The sequence below is a fragment of the Perissodus microlepis genome, chromosome 12, assembly GCF_051167445.1.
Source record: "Perissodus microlepis isolate ML-2025 ecotype Zambia chromosome 12, ASM5116744v1, whole genome shotgun sequence".
Classification (NCBI taxonomy): Eukaryota; Metazoa; Chordata; class Actinopteri; order Cichliformes; family Cichlidae; genus Perissodus; species Perissodus microlepis.
Genome location: NC_140472.1, coordinates 24,682,673 through 24,699,158, shown reverse-complemented (window position 1 = coordinate 24,699,158; position 16,486 = coordinate 24,682,673). Strand labels below are relative to the sequence as shown.

The 16,486-nt window shown below is 40.6% G+C and overlaps 1 protein-coding gene across 4 annotated transcripts in view; it reads left to right on the top strand.

Annotated features, from left to right (window-relative positions):
• sh2b3 (SH2B adaptor protein 3) overlaps positions 1–16,424 on the top strand; it is a 74,908-nt gene extending 58,484 nt beyond the window's left edge. For all 4 annotated transcript variants that reach the window (XM_084946108.1, XM_084946109.1, XM_084946107.1 and 1 more), the window contains 6 exons: positions 2,254–2,355; positions 3,283–3,371; positions 7,538–7,635; positions 8,126–8,340; positions 8,575–8,752; positions 9,040–16,424. In XM_084946108.1, the coding sequence (XP_084802234.1) occupies positions 2,254–2,355; positions 3,283–3,371; positions 7,538–7,635; positions 8,126–8,340; positions 8,575–8,752; positions 9,040–9,422 (1,065 nt within the window). In that variant the 3' untranslated portion in view covers positions 9,423–16,424. The remainder of the gene's footprint in view (positions 1–2,253; positions 2,356–3,282; positions 3,372–7,537; positions 7,636–8,125; positions 8,341–8,574; positions 8,753–9,039) is intronic.
• Positions 16,425–16,486: the final 62 nt, after the last annotated feature.

Here is a 16,486-nt window from a genome sequence, read left to right as displayed (position 1 = left end):
CATTGGCTATGAACACAGATTAATTTGATAAAGATAAATTGATGTCAGTGCTTTTGTGCGTTTACCTTCATGCAACCAATGCTCCCTTAAATATGTTTGCTTAGTATTTAAATGCACTGGCATTTATATAGCAGTATTTACCACTCAAAGCACCTGCAAGCCACATTTAGCCATTCAGTGCTTTCTTTTGTACACTTCACACACCTTATCTAGTTCTCATACCTGAAAGAATTTGGAATCACCAGTAAAGCCAACATGCATGTCTTCTGAGCCGAAGGCCGAAGAAGAACATGCAAACTCCACACAGAAATATAACTTGGATCATTGCAGAAATCTTGTCCCTTACATGAGACAGATTCAACAATTTAGGATTTGCGTTTTGAAACGTTCGTCAAACACAGCTGGGTGTGACAGATGTTAGCTTGGACTGAAGGGAGTTTGCGGGCCACATTTTTTAATAATTGTCAGATAAATCGATAAGGCAAAGAGTCACGAGTTGTCGCTATAGCTTGTGATTACGTTCACTCTTGAAATTCTGCTCTTTATCTCCAATTTTGGAAAATAATCAGAAGTTCAATCCACAACTTTGCTTTTCTCATATTCTGTTCTGTATGCACTCGCACACATGCAGTAACAGAAACTAGTGATGAGAGCCGTGTTCTTCTTCATGACGCCTGACTACTAAATGTCAAGGTTTGACAGGATTTGACATTTCCAGTTGTCAAACATGAAAATACTGTATGCAGCTGACACGTAAGACACGCTGTAGTTTTTAAACTTTTCATAGTAGCTGCTGATGTTCTTGTCTACACGTGTTTCTCTCAGTTGTCACTCAGCCTTCGTTTCAGCAGTGACTTCTGACCCAGACATGCCGCAGGCACTTTACACATGGCTGACTGAGTCATTCGTCCGTGCATGCGTGTTTGTTTATGCCGTTGGCTCTGTTACCACTCGTTTGGATGTAGGGGTTCGGAGGCTCTTCAGAGCTGTTTTAGTGGATTTTTGTGTGCATTCTTTAAAAATACATTTTTCCCCCCAAAAATGTGTCTTCATGGATTGTTTTAAAAAATAAAAATTAAAGCGAGGTCCAGTGCAAACTGCTCCAGGTAAAGTATGTCACAAGTCTGCAACAGCTGTGTGGAGTCATATGAGAGCAGCCTGGGATAGAGTATTTTTGCTTTCAAGATCCTTTCACATCATCATCCTTCTGTCCAGCTGGCTTCAGGTTCACCTGACTGGGAGGGGATTTTGAGAAGTTTAAAATATCTCCATATGTGCTCTTATATTCAGAGTATTTATATTCTGTGTATTTTTTAGTATATTGAAGCCTGGATCCTTTCTGGTTTTGTTGGTGGTGAATAAACTCGCAGTGTCATAAGTTCATGCTGAGGGCCTCGGGTCAAACAGCCACCAGAAAGCCCCTCATATCTCATTTAGGTTTCTTCAAACACAGCCAGCCTTCAAGCCCCGCTGCGGGAGCTTGCGTCACGCTCGTTTGTGTCCCGTGGTATTTTTAGCCTAATTGGTCAACATTAAAATAAAGCTACAGAGGTGATCGCACAAGTGCAAACTGCCTCTAATCAAAATAGAAAAAGGCCCCAGTGCACAAACGAGTCCTGACTTGGCAGCCTTCTTAAATGTTACCCATGAGAGCCAGATTGAGCTGAGTAGTACACAGTGTTGCATGACATCCTTTTTTGGGGGGCAATTTCCTGTTTGGAACAGTCTCTACTTCTCAGAAAAGGAAAACCAAATGAGTAACAAATCTACACAGACCATGAAAGTTTGACCACTGCACGCTTTAAGCTAAGTTAAAGAAGACGTTTGCATGGAAAAAAAGTTTTAATTTTGTTTAAAAGACGATGGGCTGATTGTGTTTTTCTTATAATGCTTGAGTGTTGAAATGTGATGTATGTCACCGACACATCATCTGCTATGCAAAAACAATGGAGGTGAAAGGATTTTCTTTGAAAAACCATGCTTCCTCGTACACTACCTGCAGCAACCCTGACCTGTTTCTTTCAAAGAATTTGGCACATGCTCATATCTGATGACTCATTTTGCACTTTTGATACTTGCACAAACCCATTTAAAAATGTGTTAAAGATTATCAGGCCAGCTTATGAGGAAGGTTGACGCCGTGCATACAATTGTGAAACCCTTTTTCTTTCTGTTTCTTTCCCTCTTATGTGTTCATCAGAGGAATTACTCTCATGTATCAGATGCTAATTATGTACTCACTGTGTGTTTCAGGCCTCCAGTCCCAAGCTGACGACTCACTGCTCAGATATCCAAGAGGTCCGGCGTTGCAACCGGCTGGAGATGCCTGACAACTTTAACACGTTTGTTCTAAAGGTTTGTACACAATTACAGCTAAATGGAAAAATGATGTTTCCTAAGAGAAGCTGTAGTTTGGGACTCTGAGCACTGAGTTGTTTATATCCACATTGCTTAGATCTTCACCGTTCAGCCAGAACAGGATAAACACTGTCATTTCAAAACTCACAAAGTGGACTGACAAAGTAGACATTGCTGGTTTGAAGTGAAACGATATTCCACCATAAAGTCTCTTTTTTTACCCACCAGCTGCTCAGCTCTCCATCAAACATAAACCCACTCAAACAGACAGCGGTGTTGCTGCACTCCAGCCGTTTTTTTTTTTTATCTGCAGCAATATTTGAATGGCATTTTGTTTGTTTATTGAGCACAAAGGATTACAGCCTTTGTTCACAGCGAAGAAGCAAACTACAAAGTTTTCACAACCACAGGAGCGAGTATTTGATAGCGGTTTTGCACATCAGTGGTGAAAAGTGTTAACTTTCACTGTTGTCTTCTTTTTTTAGTAAATTTAACAAAAAGCTCTCATGCCTTTGTTTTTCATTTCAAAAGTTCTGCTTCACCCAGAGGCTCTTGATATTGATAGTATCTCTCCTTACCAAGGAAATGCCTTCCTGTAGCAGGTGCAGGCAGCTTTTCTTTGTTTTTAATCAGAGCACAGTAAGCACGCCTTCCCTCGAGCTATTTGCCTTTTTAACGGTAAACCTTTTGAAATTTAACAGAACATTTTGTTATGAGGGTTTTTTTTCTTCTTTGTACTTATTAAATTGCGGTGGTTACATTAGTATGCAGTGTTTTATTGCTTCCTGTTACACTATTAATTCTGTTGTAGTGAAAATAAACGAAAAAGCTCTAAGTAAGTGCAGAGGTTCAGGGCATTTTATGCATTTGCATCATGTCCATTTTGTGTAGCCTGTTTTTTTTAAAGCATCTTTATCTCTGCAGGTTAATCGAGGTAGCCTGATATTTGAGACGGACAACGAGCAGCAGGTCAGCTCCTGGACCACAGAGCTAAAAGAGTGCATCAGCAGCAGGTGAGAGATGTGTAAACACAAAACAAGGACAGATGTTTGTGTGATCTGCCTTACACGGGTCTCATTTCTTTACCCGTTCGGTGTTTTTATGAGTGTAAATTGACTGAAGATCAAATCAAAAACTAAATATCACACAAGAGACTCAAAGTATATTCAGTCAAGCTCTGTAACGTCACAGAGGAGTAGCAACAGGTCTGCAACCCCCTGGTAACCTCGGGTCGCTAGAGAAAACGTTGTTTATGGTTTAAAGTGTAGAAGATTGCATTCATCAATCACATTAGTTATATAGTGCAGAACGAGCGTTTTTATTCTCAGCTTGCTGTGGGTACTTCCTTGCTGTACTTTCACTTCTGAGTGGAAAGTGGAGACACACTGACATGCCAGCATTGGCCAATCTCAGCTTTGTTGACCGATATCAGTACGTTGGTAGTGTTAGGTAGCATTTTTAAAATGATATTTATCTGCTGCGTCTTATTGATTTAGTACATTTTCAAAGATATTGTGACGAAAAGCTGAACCTAAAACTGTGTGTGTGTGTGGGGGGGGGGTTATATAATGAGGGTTTCTTTGTCTATATTGGAACAAAAGGGGGATAAACAACAAGAATAACAAAGCATGCAAAAAGTCAAAAAATCTTACCTGCCAAATTGTTATTTTAAACACGAGCATCAGCCCAGAAATTCACATCGCGAGAGGAAATATTTAACACTTGGCTGTTTTTAGTGTTTGTGGGTGTGTTGGATGTTTACTTGTCCTGAGGTATGTGTTTGCAAAAGGAAGTGAGAATAAATGTTGATGTATGTGCATGTGTAGACAAACAGGTGTGTGTGTGCGGCCTCGAGCGTATTTATCTTTTCTTGAACTGCACAGTTTGTATTCGCTCTGGTTTGTCCGTACAGCTTTGTGCTGGTTTCAACTTTGCTGCATTTGAAGTATTCCTCCTAACTGATCAGTCAACAGCACCATTAGTCAACTTAGTGTTCACTGCACACCTTTGAGAGGTAACGTATGATGTTTAGAGGGAACGTGTAGCAGTAAATGTAGCTTTTCAAAGGGAACTGAGTTAAAGTAGGAGACGGCTTTAAGAGCCCTGAAGGCCCCGTTATTAAGATCTTTCATGTGGTCCTTCATTTCCTATCAGTTCTCTACTTTGGACAGAAAGAATGAAAGAAGAAAGAAAGAAATTTCTTTGAATTTTAAAGAAATGGGAAAAGTAAGAAGAGTAGAAGTCATGCAAGAAGACAGAATTATCAGTCATCTTCTAAAAGGAGATGCAGACCGCACTGTTGAAGCTACTTCTGTTAAGCAGTAATCAGTTCAAACTGTACTCACAGGAATACCCAATCCTGGAATAAAACTTAGTGGTACACAGGTTTTCTGTTTCTTGTTATAAAGACAATCTCTGTCTATTTGTGTGTGTCAGTGTGCGTTTCTCTGAAAGGAAGTGTGGGGGAGGTCTGAGAATCTCGGGGCATTTCTCGTTTCTGCAGATATCTGGAAGTGCACACACTCTAAAAACAAACAAACAATGAACTTAGAAAAAGAACTGCCGTTAAATTTGAATAAATGTCTTAAAGTAAGTACATGTTAGATTCTTCAAGGCTTTGTTCAGAGCCGCAGCTGGCCTGCATGTTGCATTAATTGAATGGAAGCAGCCCACAAATGCGTTGGAGCTGTGAAGCTGTTCAGATGAAAGAACGGCTGTTTGGAAACAATCATATGATTCTGGATCAACTTTTGCTGCAGTGTTGCGTTAAAAGTAAAATAAAGGACGTACAGAAATAACAGTCCAGTGTTGTAAAATCAAGTGTGTAATACTTTGCATCTGATAATCCTTTGAATGCATTATCTGGACCTTTGAAAACAGCTTGTTTTTGTTTAAATTCCCACTAATATCATCTAAAAGCTGGTTTAGTTTTTGTAACTTCACCAAGCAACACTTGGATCATCGTGACTCTGCAGTGCTGTTCAGACACGCCTCAAATGTAAATATTAATTTTTACAATTACACTTAAGCTTTACTTTCACGGTCCAGATACCAAATCTAACAAAGCATTGTTTCTTATGTGAAGCAGAGTCATTCTTAATCCTATTAACAGCATCCTTACTTTTTCTATCAGTACAACTCACAATGTCTACTGTGGAAAAGGCTTGTTGTCCAAAAGTCCGTGGTTTTATTTGTGCGATTCATCATGCAGAGACTACAGAGGACCTCAAAAGGCACACAACACTTGGTGAGACATCAGGGAAGCAGTGTGAGGGAAATAAACTCGCATTTTTCTTCAGATGTGGTCAGATGTGGTAGGTGTAGCGTGCTTTAAGTGTGCTGAGGGCTAAATTCTATTCCTTGAAGATTTGCTGACTGTGTGAAATGATGTCCATACTCAGGGAAAAAATGATTGTCACAAAAATAGAAGAACAAGAATGAACACACACACATACACAGTGAGAAGTAAAGTCTTCCTGTTATTCATTGCTCTGCAAACTCAAGTCAGCATTTAAGCAGGATTTTACTCCAACTTCCTTCTTTAACCTTCCCGTTCTCATCTGTCGGGAAGCGGCACACACAAGCGGCCCAGATATACCACTTGTGTGTGCGTGTATGAGAGAGAGCAGTGAAACAGAAGAAATGTAAGTTCAGATCTCAACTGGACTCACTTCCCGTCTGTGGCTTTGTTTGCCTTCAGCGTGCAGACTCACCCCGCCAGCACATCCTTGTGAGGACCCTCAGTAGTGTAATGCATTTCCTAGCCTGCTGGTAAGCAGATAGAAGTCTGTAGGCAATGTTTGGCCTTCTGTCAAAAATATTAGGCCCCACTTTTTCATTATTTTATTTTGTAAAAAGCTCAACTTTCAGTTTTTATACTGTGCGTCTAAATGTTTGCATAATGTCCCAGAAATTCAACAGTAGTTGCAAATGTAGAAGTTGGTTGCCTGATATTGTGCAACTCTTTAACCAGTTTGTGTAGTACACTATGTCTTGACGCGTACTCAAATACATCTGCTGATTCGGAGTGTTAAACATTAAAGCTGCAGACAGCTTACAGTTTTTAGATTATGTCATCTTGGCTGTTGAGCTGTGATATGCAAACTGCATTGAAGTCGTTCTGGAGGTCCATTCTAACAACATGGAGCCTTGTCAGTGACATTTTTGATATGTTGTAGATTAGTTTGAAGCTGACACAGTGTCTAAGCTCACAACTCAGTGTTATGTTCGAGTCCATAGCTGTAAAGTCCTGAAGGGCTTTCAATGTAGCACTCCACTTTATAAAAGCCCCACCAGTGAAATGGGGAGACCGCAGCTTACATATTGAGGTTTGATGACGATGCAGGTCAAGTGAATAAGGTCGCAGTCACACACTCCTAGAGATCGATCTATGAACATCTGCCAACCACTGCTTGTTAGGGAAAAATGAGTATTTCCCAACCAGTTGCGAGTTGCTGCTGCAGGTTCACCTTCAAATTAAGAGCTGCACCTTTTGGTGGCTCCAGTGCTGATTGCAAAACTTTTACTTTGAAGGAGAACCTTCTCATTTTTGGTATGCATCGCACTTTTTCAAGTTCTACTACAGCTGACTTAGTACTTAGTGAATTTTTGCGGGCAAACATGAAAAGCTACAGACAGCCACGGCAATCCGCCAGCAGCCAAAGCAGACGCTAGAGCCAGAAACCTCCAGGAAACATTGCCAACCAGTCGGGAATACACATTTTTCCATTGCAACATGTGATTATATCACATCCATTATGACAAACAGCTGTTTGGTTACAAGAGAAATCTCAAAAAACAAATGACAATTTGCAAAACAATTTGCATCTCAGTCACAAATATAGAGTAATATTATAGCAGTATAGTATTAAATTAGCTATTTTTAATAGCTAGCAAGTAAAGGCTAAGACTACCAAAGAGGGTTCAAATAATCCCTTTTGTGACAAGTAAATAAATCAAAGACCAGACTAAATTCTCACAAAGACATCTGTGCAGTAACAATGAAGCGTCTTAGCAGCTTTTCATCACCGTGGTTATGTACACCCAGGACTGAATCCGTGCTATTGGAACTGTGGTCCAACCTAAATGTGACTAAGGCGTGGTGAAAATATCCCAAGCAAAGTCTACAGAGAGAATAACATTCGTGTGTGTATAATCTGAGTCTGCTCTTGTCTTTCAGGTCAGTCAGCGTGGATCTGGAGCCCCTCCCTTCCCCGCCTGACACTTCTGCCCCAGCCAATCACAGAGGGAGCTCAGAGCCAGAAAGTCAGAGTCAGCGTGAGTACTGGGATGAGGGGACGTTACCTCTGCGACACATCCTCTGATAATCAGAGTGTTGCTGTGTATTTCAGTTCAAAACTGTTATTTTTTTTATTTCTGAGGTTTTGTTTTATCCTGTTCGTTCATACGTGGGTACCCAGAGATAAAGTAACAGCACGAGAGGAAGTGCAAACATTTAGTTTATTTCTGTTTTGCTCTCCTTTAGCTCTGCTTTTAGTCTCTACAACAACATACTCCCGTTCGTCTGCTATAAGCGCTCCTCTGTCTTAAACTGGGTGGTCACCAGGTTTCTGGTGTGTTTTTAGCGCTTATTTGCTCTCTTCAGCAGCTCAAAGATAAAAACAGACAAGCAGGATGGCTGAACACTGAACCAGTGTTTCACAGTGAACACTGAACAATTACAGTTTACACAGTATTGATTATTTCAGCCAGTTTTGCACATTCAGACAGAAACAAACAAGTTCGCTGTCTTTGTTCATCCCTACAGCTCCTGTCACCTTCACCCTGCCAGAGCAGGTAATCCAGAAGACAGATCACTTCCTGTTCTCCTACCCCTGGTTCCACGGACCCATCTCTCGCGTCAAGGCGGCCCACCTGGTTCAGAGCTCCGGGCCAGAGGGACACGGGGTGTTTCTGGTCCGACAGAGTGAGACACGCAGGGGCGACTACGTCCTCACCTTCAACTACCAGGGAAAAGCAAAGGTACGGATCAGTATGTGGGTACAGTTGTGGTTGCAGTTGAGGTTTGTCTTTTGAAACCCAAATTGTTTTGTTTTTTTCCATCTGGAAACGTGAAAATTGTGCAGACACAGGAAGCATTACACAAGCATAGATAAAAAAGTGTGCACACTGAGCACTGTGGTTAGGAAAAGAATTCAATTCAGGCACCGTGAAACGTCTGTTTCCTCATCTTTTTTCCCTCTTTCCTCTCTGCAGCACCTGCGCCTCTCTTTGACAGAATGGGGTCAGTGCAGGGTGCAGCACCTGCGCTTCCCATCTGTTATGGACATGCTCAGTCATTTCAGACTCTTCCCTATCCCACTGGAGTGTGGAGCCGCCGGTGCTGTCACTCTGTCCCGCTTCGTAGTGGCGGGCTCCACCCCGCCTTCACAGGGTGAGACTCGTGGATTTGGACCTCATTCAAATAATAATGTGTACCAACGGTGTTATCACTGAATTAGTAGTGTGATGCACACACGTTTAAAGGCAGTACACCCGTACTTATACAAATTAAATGAGCAGCTTCTCCAGTGGTTTGTGGTTGTGCTCCACTGCAGTTTGTAGTGCCTCCGCGAATCAGTGCACATCTGAAATTCAGACTGAATAAAGAGGTTTTTAGTTTTTATATAATCAACTTCTACAGCTCATGTTTGCTGATTTATTTCCTCTTGTTTCCCTCAGGTCAGCTCTCAGGCGCTTTCCTCGTCCCGTTCTCCCTCCATCGCTGGAGCTCCGAGCCCAGCTTGGCTCACTGCAGCCTGGCTCGCAGCTCCAGCCAGCCCCCTTCCTCCTGCTCCACCAACACCACGGCCAGCACCAGCTTTTCCACTTCCAGCTCCTTTTCCCAGTCTGGAATCCATTCTTTTACCCGCACCGGCATGGTCCCCGAGCCCACGCTGTCAGCCCCGCCTCCACTCCGTCGGAGCGAGTCGGTAGGAAGGAGGAACCTGCTACGCCACCCCAGCACCCACGCTCCCATCATCCCTCAGCGGGACTCAGACTATGAGCTGGAACCTGACCGCGGTCGCAAGCGGGCAATAGACAACCAGTACATGTTGCTCTGACCCCGCTGAGTCGGACGCCTGCAACACCTCTGAACGACAGCAGACACCTGTGAAGCTGACACACTCAGACACACACAAACACACTTGTGTTTGCTTGTCGCTCCCTCCCACAGGTATATAACCTGATTGCAGCAGACTCATGAACTTGAGTGAAGAAGTCTTTGTCTGATGAATGCATACCACTGTGTATGTGGAAACACACACAAACACTTGCTTTGTGCGCGTGTGTGTGTGTGTTTACCAGTGTCAGACCCTCACATCCTCCACCCAGACTGTCCACAGTGAATGTATTTTCGGAGCTTTATAACAGTGCTGATTATTAATGTTGAGGTTCTCTGTGAGAGTGGGAGAGTCAAATGACTATTGACCTAAAGCCCAGGCAGAAAATAGTTTTCTATATTTCTATTCTGGTCATTTTTATAGAGTTGCACTTGTTTTCATTTCTTTGGCACTTAACCAGAACTGATGGGAAGGCACTCCCTGCAAAATTGGTTAATTTAAAATATTTAAAAGACATTTACTCTCCACACAAAGTTTCCAGTGTGGAGCAAACTCTCACCTTTCTTTCTTTTTTTTGTACACAGACAAAGAGCGCTCATTTTAGAGCATTATTACATTAGATATTCTCCCACTTGTGCTTTATTATGTATTGAAGTATATCTTCAGTGCACTTTGAAAGCAATGTGTATTTTTTCTATGCACAGATTCTTTTGTAGAAAAATAATAATGATTTTTATTTTTTTTACAGTCAAAAAGGGGAAACTTTTGTTACATTTTGCTAAAAATGGATTGAGCACCGCTTCCACTCCTTCAAACTTACAGAGAAGAACGGATTCAGAATCAGATTTTCATCACCGCTCTTTAATTTTTACCCTAAATCTAAGTTTGAGTTGTGCATCTGGATGTGACCGTTTATGCCAGAATAAAGCAAGTGTGTGGTGTTATGTTGAATTTTGATCACCTAAGGCAGTAATACTCAACTTATGGGTAGGTCAGGGTCACTTTGAGTGTCAGCTGGAAAATCTGCCCTTTCAGATTTACTAAATAAAAAGGATAGACGAGGTTCCGGCTCTTTAATTGTACCCAAAGCAGCTGCAGCTACAATCCAGCTGCTGGATGCCTTAAAAGATATTATTTACTTGTAATATAGTCAGGTATTTTAAAAATAAACTATTTTACAGGAGAGTAAATTATTACTTATAATTATAATTACTTATATAACAACAAAGCACCACAGAAATCATTTCTGCCACAAAATCAGAGAAGCTGGAGTGATAAAGTAACAAGAGAATTTTAATATGTTGCCATCCTGCAGCCGTGAACGGTGGGTTTAGATGGTCTGTGGATATTTTTTACAAGCACTTTTTAAGAGTTTGAAGTTTCAACTGAATGAATGACAGAAAATTGTACTTCTGCTCTGGTTTATATGCTATAAGATGTGACGTGTAAACGTTTTCCTCCATTGTCACAGGTTTACAGGTCGCAGGCATTTAAGAGCTCATAAAACAACCTTTAACAGCAATAACTCTGAGTGATTGTTTGCTGGATCAGTTTCTCTCACAGTTGAGGAGCAATTTTTATCCCACTCTTCTTTTGCGGCCATTCATTGTGCACACCTCCCATATGGAAAAGATATATATAAATCTTATAAAGTTTGTATCTGTCTTGTGTGAAACTTGTATGAAAAGCATACAAGAGTGAAAACAGATATAAGATCCCTTGAAAAATTATATAATGAAACTTGTATGTTTTGGATACTTACTAAAACAATATATGAAAGAAATAAGAAAGTGGCCACTTTCATGAGTAAATCATATACGTTTTTACTATTTCTTTTCCATATGGGCTCTGTTCAGGACCCACTGCAGTATTTCAGGCTGCTGTGGTTGGGATCGTCGACCTGTTGCACGATCCAGTTTCAGTCAAGCTTTAGCCTTCACACAGATGGCCTTACATTTGGCTCTAGAATACTTTGGTATACAAAGGAGTTCCCGGTCGACTCAGTCGATGCTTGAACGTTGGCGTGACAGCTTTGTGCAGGTATGCTGTGTTTGGTTTTCACCAAATGTGGCACTGACTGTGGCATCTTTTGATCCACAAGTCTTGTGGTTTGCTCAGATGCTCCTTTGCAAACCTAATCCGTGTGCTGACATGTTCCCTTTAGAGAGAAGAGGTTGTCTCCTTCCAAACAATTCATACTTGTTCTGTCATGGACTTTAACATTACGACATGTTAAATGTGCTATGGAGGTGCTCACACTTGCAGACGATCAGTTAAGTGTGTTTAATTTGCTTCTTACTTTCTTAATTATTATGGAAACAATAAGGGTCTTCTTAGTTTTTCTGCATAGAGTAATGTGTGATTTAAGCGGTCTCTTTATGTTTTTTCAGCAATACCTTCACTGCATTTTACTGATTTTGTGGCATGGAACGATTTACCAAAATAAGACTTGGCACTCCAATGTGAATTTTGCACTTGTATGTCAAAAAAACAAAGACATAAACTTGAATGGCTTCACTTCAAAGAGCACAACAGGGGGGGAACTTTATGTGCAGACCAAAACAAAGTAGTTATTGAGTCAAAGTCGGGCATTTAACACAAGTCTAATTGATTTATCCTTCACGTTGTCTGGAGTCTCAACCTTTTTCCAATCAGTTTTTCATCGGGCTCTTAATCTAGCATTAAACCCTTAATGCTCTGGAAAAACTGAGGTGGCTCAGTTAATATTAACATGTGCTTTCCTGATTTGGGGGAGGAGCGTCATGTTCTTATCTGTATTTTTTACACTCACAGCATTAATTTTTTTTTTTTCGTATTTTCTGTGTAACTTCACCACAGCAGCTAAAAACCAAGGAATGGCTGTGAAGTTAATGTCTTTTTTTTTTACACTATATGTTATTTGTAATAGAATTTGTATGTTTATATCATAGAAGAAGTTTGGTTTCAATCAGCAAAGCTTTGAAAGTGTCACGAGATGTTAGACACCAGTGATCGGACGCTGTTCCTCTGTCCTCCAGCTTCATGTTTTTGTGCACTTAAACTGGATTTAATCGATAACATAAGGTGCCTTGTGAGTTTGTCATCATAGCTTTTGTAAGGTTTATCCCACCAGTTGAAAGTGCACTGACTATGCCAGGTGTCAACTCAGGTGTAAATTTTATTGCTGTGAGCTGACTTAAAAAAAATTCTCATTCCACCATGTTGAGTTTCTTCAAAGGGCATCTAAAGAGCTGATTTTTACCCCAGACTTTATGGTGTTCTCGTTTTTCACACGCCAAACATGAAATGTCATGTTTTCTGTAATTTTTACTTTATTTTTATTTTAATAATTGAAGCTTCAGTGCCACTAGCAGCAGGATTTCTTGGGGAATGGTGTTGTAGGACTTGTCTGTCTTCTAACCTTGCTTTAACACTAACTTTAGCAGATGATTTTAGGTTTACTTGCAGTAAATCTGTGCTTAATATATGGTTTAGATATGATTCTGTTTGTCTCGCTGTCCTCTTAATTATTGCAGTTTGCTGGAGAGGTTTCTTTCCTTTTTTTTTAAATAAGAGAAAAAGAAAAAACGCATAAATGCAACTTGACTCCCTCCTTGTCACGATCAGAGCGAGATCGTCGTCATTACTCCTCTAATAACAAGTCAGCTTTGTCTACCAAAGGAATATTTGTTACAATGGTTGTGTAGTTCTCTTTAATGTAATCGTCATGATAAAGACTGACATCTTTCAAGGGGAACAAAAACAAGAATGTTTTTGGCAAAAGTACGGTTGGTCTTCCTAACTTTTATGTTGCTCAAAGTCAAAAAAATCACCTTCTCCATCAACACCTCTGTTTCTCTTCTGCTAAACGAAAGCAACGGTAACAGTAACTATTTTTAAAAAAATACCAGTCCCCTCTCTCTGCTGATTTCCCTTTAAGGGAGAATGACTGTGCCTTTTGCCAGAAAGCTGCTGTTGCTTTTCCCCTTTTTAATTGTTGTTGTTGTTGTTGTTTTTCCTCTCCAGAGCTCAGGGTGTGATTGTGTAGTGCAATATCTGAGAGATGCCCCGTGCTTCACACCTTCATGTTTGTAGCTAGGGAGCGATCAGAAGCTAGGATGGATGGCTTTCGGTGTTTGCACCTGGTCATAGATTGAAGTAAAAAAATAGTCAATGACTGCCCAAGATCCTGGGAAAACATGCTATGTTAGAAAAAATAAACAGGGCTACCGCATATTTCTGTTGCTTCATGGCTGATATTTGCAGGAATCGAGATAATGCAAGAGAAAATCCCCATGTACCTCAGGGGTCTTTTAATCTTTAACATCTACTCCAGAAATGCCCCCACTCACCCCCCAAATCCATGTTTTATTTTTTTAATGTCCAGTAGATGAATGTCATGTGTTCTCAATACTGTTCATCCTGTTTTGTTTTTTTTTAACTCAGCACTGTAAACATTCCAGTTTAACCCATCATCCCTTCTACAGTCAACGAAAACCACCTTTGAAAATCTGTCATTGTGTTTGCATCACTTTCAGCATCTAAATTATATTAAATATATATCAACTGTATATTTGACCCATTTTTTAAAATAAACCCAACCAAAAAAAAACAAAATGGTGTGGTTAGTTTGTGTATCTGATGTTTGTCTTTGTTCATCACAAAGAACAAAGTTGGCAAATGCGACATGGTGGCGTTTCTCTGTTTTACAGCTGTAAGAAACAGAGATTACAGTGACTACACTCACCTGACACTTTGTTGGGTACATCTGTTCACATGGCAACAACCAAGTGCATTTAGACACGGTCAAGATGACCTGTTAAAACGCCAAATGAGAAACAAAAGAAAGGTGATTCTTAGTGCAGCAGATAACTTAAGATTACAAGGAAATGGTTCACAGATGGATGGCCAAAGTTGGTACATACATTCTTTTATAATCACTTTCTTGATAAAACTCAAGATGGTAGTCATTTTCATGATGGTTGTTGACAAAGGCAAAAAAGTTTATTTTGTTAGATAAGTAGATCTGAGTTTTCTGTGATCTACTTTAGCCCAGTAATTTATAAAACACTTTTTTGGTAGCTCTTACCTTGCACTGTAAACTCCACCCCCTGAGATTTTTTCAGTGTTTTTGGACACATGCAAACCCACATGGATACATTATGGGTTATTCACAATAAACAGGATTTTTTATATATATATTAAACAAAGAAAAATCCAATATTATAAAAAAGCAGTTTAACACTTGCACTTAAAAGTGACTTATGAATTACTCAAGCGTAAAAAGGCACCCAACTCAAGCAATGAATTTGTGTTTACACTCTTGTACAAAACAGATAAAATTTTGAGTTGGTTCTTAGGTTATCTTTAGGCACAGACTGTCACAAAAAACACAATTTGTTCTCATTTATTTACTTGAATCAATGAAAAATGGTAATGAAAATGCAGTTCGACACCCATTTTCAAAGAAAATACAAATGTGGGGTGGCTCAAGACTTTTGCACAGTACTGTACCCTACTACTGGAACGCCATGTAAAGACCTGAAGCTTTGTAAATCTAACGTCCACTTGCCATGTTGTGTTGTCAGCGTTCTTGAGACTGAATAAATACAGTTAGCGTTCAGAGATACAGTGGCTTGCAAAAGTATTCGGCCCCCTTGAACTTTTCCACATTTTGTCACATTACAGCCACAAACATGAATCAATTTTATTGGAATTCCACGTGAAAGACCAACACAAAGTGGTGTACACGTGAGAAGTGGAACGAAAATCATACATGATTCCAAACATTTTTTACAAATAAATAACTGAAAAGTGGGGTGTGCGTAATTATTCAGCCCCCTGAGTCAATACTTTGTAGAACCACCTTTTGCTGCAATTACAGCTGCCAGTCTTTTAGGGTATGTCTCTACCAGCTTTGCACATGTAGAGATTCTACAAAACAGCTCCAGCTCAATCAGATTAGATGGACAGCATTTGTGAACAGCAGTTTTCAGATCTTGCCACAGATTCTCGATTGGATTTAGATCTGGACTTTGACTGGGCCATTATAACACATGGATATGTTTTGTTTTAAACCACTCCATTGTTGCCCTGGCTTTATGTTTAGGGTCGTTGTCCTGCTGGAAGGTGAACCTCCGCCCCAGTCTCAAGTCTTTTGCAGACTCCAAGAGGTTTTCTTCCAAGATTGCCCTGTATTTGGCTCCATCCATCTTCCCATCAACTCTGACCAGCTTCCCTGTCCCTGCTGAAGAGAAGCACCCCCAGAGCATGATGCTGCCACCACCATATTTGACAGTGGGGATGGTGTGTTCAGAGTGATGTGCAGTGTTAGTTTTCCGCCACACATAGCGTTTTGCACTTTGGCCAAAAAGTTCCATTTTGGTCTCATCTGACCAGAGCACCTTCTTCCACATGTTTGCTGTGTCCCCCACATGGCTTGTGGCAAACTGTAAACGGGACTTCTTATGGTTTTCTGTTAACAATGGCTTTCTTCTTGCCACTCTTCCATAAAGGCCAACTTTGTGCAGTGCACGACTAATAGTTGTCCTATGGACAGATTCCCCCACCTGAGCTGTAGATCTCTGCAGCTCGTCCAGAGTCACCATGGACCTCTTGGCTGCATTTCTGATCAGCGCTCTCCTTGTTCAGCCTGTGAGTTTAGGTGGACGGCCTTGTCTTGGTAGGTTTACAGTTGTGCCATACTCCTTCCATTTCTGAATAATCTCTTGAACAGTGCTCCGTGGGATTTTCAAGGCTTGGGAAATCTTTTTGTAGCCTAAGCCTGCTTTAAATTTCTCAATAACTTTATTCCTGACCTGTCTGGTGTGTTCTTTGGACTTCATGGTGTTGTTGCTCCCAATATTCTCTTAGACAACCTCTGAGGCCGTCACAGAGCAGCTGTATTTGTACTGACATTAGATTACACACAGGTGCACTCTATTTAGTCATTAGCACTCATCAGGCAATGTCTATGGGCAACTGACTGCACTCAGACCGAAGGGGGCTGAATAATTACGCACACCCCACTTTGCAGTTATTTATGTGTAAAAAATGTTTGGAATCATGTATGATTTCCGTTCCAC